The sequence below is a fragment of the Nestor notabilis genome, unplaced genomic scaffold (genome assembly GCF_000696875.1).
Source record: "Nestor notabilis isolate BGI_N333 unplaced genomic scaffold, ASM69687v1 scaffold27531, whole genome shotgun sequence".
Lineage (NCBI taxonomy): Eukaryota > Metazoa > Chordata > Aves > Psittaciformes > Psittacidae > Nestor > Nestor notabilis.
In genome coordinates, this window is record NW_009914722.1 from 56 (window position 1) to 7,731 (window position 7,676).

At 41.1% G+C, this 7,676-nt stretch overlaps 1 protein-coding gene across 1 annotated transcript in view; it reads left to right on the forward strand.

The window, feature by feature from the left end:
• Positions 1-1,087: 1,087 nt before the first annotated feature.
• LRP6 (low density lipoprotein receptor-related protein 6) overlaps positions 1,088-7,676 on the forward strand; it is a gene marked incomplete at its 5' end in the record, with an annotated part of 25,623 nt that continues 19,034 nt past the window's right edge. The window contains 3 exons of the mRNA XM_010023791.1: positions 1,088-1,272; positions 3,019-3,345; positions 6,697-6,899. Of these exons, the coding sequence (XP_010022093.1) occupies positions 1,088-1,272; positions 3,019-3,345; positions 6,697-6,899 (715 nt within the window). The remainder of the gene's footprint in view (positions 1,273-3,018; positions 3,346-6,696; positions 6,900-7,676) is intronic.

Consider the following 7,676-nt stretch of genomic DNA (forward strand, 5'->3'; position numbering starts at 1 on the left):
TTATCTCTCCACCACAAACTAGGAAAAAGGATACTTCAGTTTTGAGTCCAAACTCCTGTTTTTGTTGTACAGCTGGGCCGTGTCGTCATACTTTATATGGAAGTTCTCATGGCATTGCTACCATGGGGGCAATTTGAACAGGTCCATGCTGCGTGCAACTTGCAAAACTTATGCACAAAATTCTTGCAGAATTTTGAAGAAAAATGTGCAGATATTCCTGGTATCTAAAGAATAGCTCCCCCTTGATCAACGGTTTCTGAAGCATTCTTCCCCATGTGTGGTTGGTTGAAATTGAAAGCATTTTACAGTTGTTTATTACCAGAGGTATTAAAGCAGAAAGGTGTAAGCATTGGCTAGCTTCATCTCACTTGTTTTTAAAATGGTGTTGGCTTTACATTTTGGAAGAAGTGACTAACTAGCCACCCCATGTCAAACATACAGCCCACTCTGCAGTGCCTAAAGGAAATGTAAATGTGTACAAGTCTGTGCTTCTGCCAAACGAGTCATAAACTGGCCTGTGAGTATGTGATAGTTTGTACTTTTGCTCCAGTGGAAATGCCATACAGTTCTGTGTTATTCTGACCTTGGCTGAAACATAACACACTTTTACATGGCTGATTGACTTAGTTTTGTGGAGATGAGCAGTGGCACCTATTAACAAAAGTACCCTGCATACCCACCTTTCTGTATTCCTTCATTTGATGGACAACTGAATAGAAACAGAAGCCAAGTGTCATAAAAAATATTTTGCTAAGTAACCAGGTATAAATGAATGTGCCCAACTGCCAACCTTTTACCTCTTAACTGATGTGCATGGATTAGTTAACATTGAAGTTCTTTCATATGGAACTTGCTGATGAAAATCCAGCTCCAGGTGGAAAAAAAATGTTGGACGCATTTTGAGGAAACTTGACTCATTTCCTTGCTTGTATTTGGAAAAAACATTTAGTGTAATGGGCTTAATAAATGCTTGAATTTACAGCTCTTGTTTCTCTCCTGTTCTTTCTAAGGATTTTTGTTGTGTTTCTCTCCTTGAATTCGCCTTTGGAATAAACGTGATTTTTGGTTTTTTACCCCTTTTAATAAGGTTTATGTACTGGACTGAATGGGGTGGTAAGCCAAAGATTGATCGAGCTGCTATGGATGGCAGTGAGCGGACTACGTTGGTACCCAATGTGGGACGTGCTAATGGCCTAACTATTGATTATGCTAAAAGACGGCTGTACTGGACCGACCTCGATACCAACCTGATAGAATCCTCCAACATGCTAGGTAAGCCCCAGTGCTCTGGGCTGCATCATGGGGATGCTGCTGCCTTTTTGCAGTTCCCTGTGGCAAATTATTGCTTAAATAATGCAGAGATACACGTCTTAAGACAAAACCATTTTTTTCCAAACTCACACGCCTTTAACATTTGCTTCTATAATTGATGTTTATGCAACACAGCATTTAGCGAGACCTCGATTTTCTTGTAGGTGATACAGTTCCTCACAAAATTAAAATTCTACAAGCTGTACGTGTTTTCAGTTATATGTAGGACAAAGCTGTCAACTTCCAATGTTTTGGAGGGCCTTGTTTTGCTGTTCTGAAGAGCACTGGCAGATACATAACAAACACTTCATCATCTGTAGGAAGTTAGAGAGAAAGCCAAGATAACAACAGCTTATTGGACATTTTTCACAATGTAATTTAATACAATGTGACTTTTAGTCTCTGTTGATATCCTCAGGGTTCAGGCATGTTTCCATGCCCCTCCCTCAGGAATCCTGTACACTTTTTCTGGCTAATACTAGTTGTTGGGGAGGAGGGAGGCCCACTCTCATGCTGGGGTCTGTGTCATGGTTTTATAAACTTGACATTACAGCTAAATGGATATGGAGTATTTTATGCTTTCATTGTCCTGGGGTAGCATACTGAGGACACAAGCCCTCTCAGATTTGCAAATTATCTTTTTTTAACTTCTTGGCACCTGAAAGAGTGGAGTGCCTTGTTGTGTGCCAGATTATTTACATTAGTGTCATCACTAGCCAATATTTAAGGCTAAAGGAGCTAGTTTACTTTAAACAGTACATTTGCAATAGTGGTACAAAGCTAGAAAAAGCTAAAATGCATTATAGGAGTTATATGTAATATAACAGCTTTTCTTCAGCTTCTCCTGTATTTTGGTGTGCTGTTGGTGCTGGCTCAGCATTCCCCTGTGTACCATGGAACTGAACATGGCATAGAAATTTCATCTTCCCCATGCCTGTGGCTTGGTACAGCAGAGTGCAGGGCTATTCATCCTCATCTTCTCAGTGCAAAAAGGGAATGGCTTCTTGCTTCATAATCTCCTGTTCATTTTCTGTGACTAGACAGCAAGATGTTCTGTGGTAATGAAGTGGTTGAAATAACACAGTTGAAATCATTTCCCCTCGCCCTCTGCCATACCCTCTCCTTAAGGTCTGTTAACATTTTCATGGCATACACAATTGACTGTTTCCTGCCTTGAGTTTCTGACTGCTTTTTCCTGTTACTGCATTCCAGAGACAGGTTAGTTTAATGCTGTGCATTTAATTTTTCTTATAATACAGTGGAGAATTCTGTTAAGCTCATAACAATTCTCTCTGTATGCAGCAGGCAGAGACCCAAATGTGGTATGAGAGATGCTGAACTGGGACTAGAGTGTCAGAATCCTGCATCTCCTTCAGAGGCATTCTGTTTGCTTCAGGGAGGAGGAAAAGGACAGTCTTTAAGAACCCTGATCATTATCAAAACAGACTTTTTTCTCTAGAAAAATATATTCTCGTCTGTGAATCGCAAGCAGGATTAGCATGTTTCTGTGACAGGGTCTGAGACTTTCAGGATGGTCTTTTGAATACTGTACATTTCTTTATAATTTACTTTTGTAATAATGAAGTAGTAATTTTAAACTATGTATGTTTAACCTTTCTGTGCAGGGCACATGTCCAGCAACATGAAACAGCATAGTGTTTGTCCCCGTTTAATTCTGCTTTTTCTCTCCCTTTCTTTTGGAAACAGGCCTTGACCGTGAGATTATAGCTGATGATTTGCCTCACCCATTTGGCTTGACTCAGTATCAGGATTACATTTACTGGACAGACTGGAGCCGGCGCAGCATTGAACGAGCCAACAAGACCAGTGGCCAGAACCGGACTATCATCCAAGGGCATTTGGATTACGTTATGGACATCTTGGTCTTCCATTCCTCCAGGCAGGCAGGCTGGAATGAATGTGCCTCTAGCAACGGTCACTGCTCTCACCTGTGCTTGGCAGTCCCTGTCAGTGGCTTTGTCTGTGGCTGCCCAGCTCACTATTCCTTGAACTCTGACAACAGGACTTGTAGTGGTAAGCCATAATAAATGAAGATAAAACAGAGAAGCAGATAGGTTTAGTAGCAGATGCAAGCAATGTACTTGGAGGAAAGAAGGGTTTTGGTTTTATGTGAGATAGTGAAGCTTGTTTGCCAATAGGCCAAGTTAAAACTAGTTTCATATAAGATACTGAAAGCACAAAAAAAAATTAGTCTTGCAATCTACCAGTATCACCGTAAAATAAGAGTGGCTGTTAGTGAACCATTACAGTGATTCAGCTAAATCTGTGTAACAGCAAAGCTCAAAATGCTTTTGGGTTTGTATCTGTCAGACCCTTCTCAAGTGCTTGCTTGCTTGTTTATATGCTTATTTATTTCTAATATTGCCCAACTTAAAGGATATGTGATGCTTTGGTCTATACTCTGGACTTTGTGTAGCCTTTGAATGGTGAAGATTCAATTCTGTATGTTTGCTGGCTAATGAGATGCTGAGATCGGCCACACTCATACCCCTAAAAGTGTTTCTTCCTCAGTGAGGAGAGGATGGCTCCACAGCCTCCCCAGCACTGATCTCAGTGCAGCCTAGCCCCATTTTTCTTTATTGTTGTGCAGAATATGAACCACAAGGCCCCTCAGGCTGTGTGTAATTAGTTTCTAACCAAATAATTTATCCATCTCTCAATAACTGGCTGCCAGTGAAGCTCATAATTTTGGCAGCCATGCTGGATGGCTGATTTCCACTGGTGTCATTCAGATTAGTCAGTGGGTGAAGAGTTTCATGGTGCAGAGAGACAGATTGTATCTCATCCACATTATGCATGAGTAGAGACATCCAACTGTTGTTTTAAGCCAAAAGCAGGGAGCTTGTTCCATGAATGCCACCTCATGCATTTTTTTAGAATCTTGGTCTTCAGAAAACTCTGCTTTTCCACTCCCCTATTTCTCCTGTACTCCTCCTTTCCTTTTGTTATTAGAAAGGGTGCTTGCATGACAACTGGATTATTGCACTCTGACATACTCAGACCTTCCTGTAAGTTACAAGACACGCTGGCACCAATCTGGTGATGACTGTGATTTTGTAGGTGGAGGAATTTGACTTCCAGCAGAGAATAAGTAGCAAAATGATTAAAGGTCATGTTTTCTTGTGAAAATGCTCTAGGAAACAAAGGAAGGAATAAAATACAAAAAAATGTGTTGTAAGCAAATAGAATCAATTTCCTGCAGTACAGTTCAGGGCCGTTCATGAGATATTAGGAGTTTTCCTTCTGCCATGGTCAAACCTGGGAACTTTCCAACTTCTCATTTGTAGGTGATGGGAGACTTGGGCTTCTCTGCATATAATTTAATTTTTTTCTTGGCCACTGTAATTGGAGCATGAATCGTTTTAACTTTCTCTTGCCTGTTTTGCTTGTTTATGTACTCCCAAACATTATTAATAGCCTAAGCCCTGTCTAGAGGCCAGTTTCTCCCTTCTAGATTACTCTGCTCATGTGGTCGTAGATTCTTCCAATTATGGGAAGGACACACTGCTCAGAAGTGTGGGAAGGATAACAGATTTCATTAGACTTACCACGTGTCACAAAGTTTGAAGGCAGTGTTAAAGGGGATATGTGCTCATTGTACTCCCATTTGCCTGCCAAAAATATAGTTTAAAAATGTGAACACTGGGAGGGAGCATGATGAAAACTGGGAAGGGATTTCTGAAATTGGTACTGTTTCAGAGATGTGGGGACTCAAGGGGGGAAATTCTGCTGTTGGTTTTTATAATGAGCCATCAATTCAAAGTTGGAAGCCAGGCAATCTCAGACAGTGAGAGGGTGCCTTTGGGGAAAAATGGAAAGAGTTTTGGGTGCTTATGATAATATGTTTACCTGCACTGTTTTATCTTAAGCTTTTTTCCCCCATTCCAATTCTCACTTAACTGCTTGGTAAGAATGCTGATGTTTTCTGAATCTAATATTTTGCTATACACATTCATATAAACTTTGCTTTGCCTTTTTTGTGCTTTCTTCTACAGTTTAGAGCTAAGTAGAAGGAGGCTTAAATTACTGGAGAAATGCTTGGAGGGGAAACACAGGTTTTCCAGAAAGCAAATTAGGCCTGATTGTTATAGGATGTTAGGACTGAATGTTAGTTACCAAGGAAACTCCCCCCCTCCTTTTACTTTTTTCCAGCAGCCTGAATAAATGTTCAAAGCATATGCATAAAATAACAAAGCAAGGTGATGATGTTCTCTGGAAGACTAGCCTACTCCCCTTTCCCAGGTGCTGCCTTACCTGTTTTACAGGCTGGATTGAATGAGTGCAGTGTCCCACTGCTAATCTCTCCAGACTTGTGCTATAGAGAATTGATTGTACAAACTTCAGGGAGACTGCAAACTGCATTTCTGGCTGCTGGCTCTTGTGCCGTCTTACACAGCAGTGGCTCCAGGCAGACCATTATTGAAAAGAATTCTGTGAAAAGGGAAAATGCTTTAACAACCTCCTCTGATTCCTGACCCAGTAATGTAATACAGGGATAATTTCTTTCTAACAATGTATTAAATGCCTTGTGCACTGACTGTGTAAGATATAGCCGGTAAACTACAGCCGTATGGGGTAGGGAACTCTTACTTTCTGATGTTATATATTTCTAAGAAAAGAAATGATCATTTGTCCAGGAAATTTTTGCTGGGTATCTGGACAGCTGGAGCAGAGCATCAGGCTTGGGTGTTTTTTTCCGATTGCAGGTTAGCATTCCCAGATGAGCACCTGGAAATAAGATATATACATTTGAGAAGAGTGCATAGATTTTTCTTCCAAAATGCAGGCTTGAATACACCTAACATTTTTCTGTGGGTTAGTTGTTCCATTCCAGTGCAGGGAGGAAGAGGGTTTGTGGGAATAGGATTGAACCACTCTAATGGTAATCTGTCTTCCCTGGGACCTCAAAATAAAGAACCAGTGCTGGCTTTTGCTCAGCTTCCTCTGCAAGTAAAGGGTACCTAGCAAAAGGTTCAGCTTCGAATAGTGGAACTGCATTTCCCTGGGACCTCTTTAGAAAGAAAATCGACAGTTGAGAGGCATGGTTGAACATTCTTCTTTGAGGTGATTTTGACAGTAGTCATCACATTCATTAGTCCTGTGACTCACAAAATTATCTTTGCCTGTCACATAGACGTTCAGACATTTATAGTAAAAAGAGGTCATTTTGAAGGCTTTCCAAACTGATCAGAGGTTAGGATTTTAATGTTTTGTCTTGATTTTTTTTCTTTATTGGCAAAGAAGAAGGGGAGTGAAATAATAGGTACTGTCTGGTTACATATAGTTGTCTTTTTTGAACATACAAATACCTAATGTTACTGCTGTGTAACCCCTTCACCCTCCTTTTTTTTTAATCCCATCAAGCTCCTACAACCTTCCTGTTGTTCAGTCAGAAGAATGCAATTAATCGCATGGTGATAGATGAACAGCAGAGTCCAGATATCATACTCCCTATCCATAGTCTCAGGAATGTTCGAGCCATTGATTATGACCCCCTGGATAAGCAGCTGTACTGGATTGATTCTCGGCAGAACATCATCCGGAAGGCACAGGAAGATGGCAGCCAGGTATCCTGTGGGTGGTGGAATTACTAAAAGATGAGGAAAGCATGCCCTGCGCCCAACAATGAGTGATTGTACGTGAATAACTTAGATACATGGACTTCCTGCAGGTTGCTAGCTGTCACTTGGCAAAACAAGTGACATCTGGAGTTTTTGGAGTCCTCAGACAGTAATTTGGGAGGTACAGCAAGAAATAAACCATTGAAAATTAAGGGCAACTTAAAGATATTGTTGCATTATTTGTTCAATTCTGTCTTTTGGCTGGGGGCTCTTGGAAACCCCTGTCTGAGAGAAGTAAAACATGGAAGGGAAGGTTCTTGGGAGAAATGGACTATGTGAGAGAGAGAAGGAAAGTTGCAAATGCGCAGGGTGCAGGGGCATTGACTCTGAAGTGAAGAGGGTGGGCCTGGCACATGGCTGTGTCTGAAACCTCCCAGGTTGTGGTGGAGAGTTGCTGTCAACCACCAAGGCACTGTGCAAGGGGGCAGAGACTAGTGACCTGTAAGAGAGATAGTAGCAGGATTGGGAAAATGCATTCAATGGGGAATACAGAAAAAGTGGAGTAGGACAAAAGGCAAAAGGTGATACATGTTTAGTGAGGTTAATTGTGAGCAATGACTGATTGCGCATTTTCACATTTTGAACTAGACTTTTTTCTTCCTGAGTTTTTGAATGGGGAAGAGCAGAAGATTAAGTTGAACAGCACAGAGGTGCTGTATTCAGTTTAATTTGCAAGAGAATGTGGTTTCTGGTGGTGGGTGTGGTGGTAGTTGGATCCTGCTG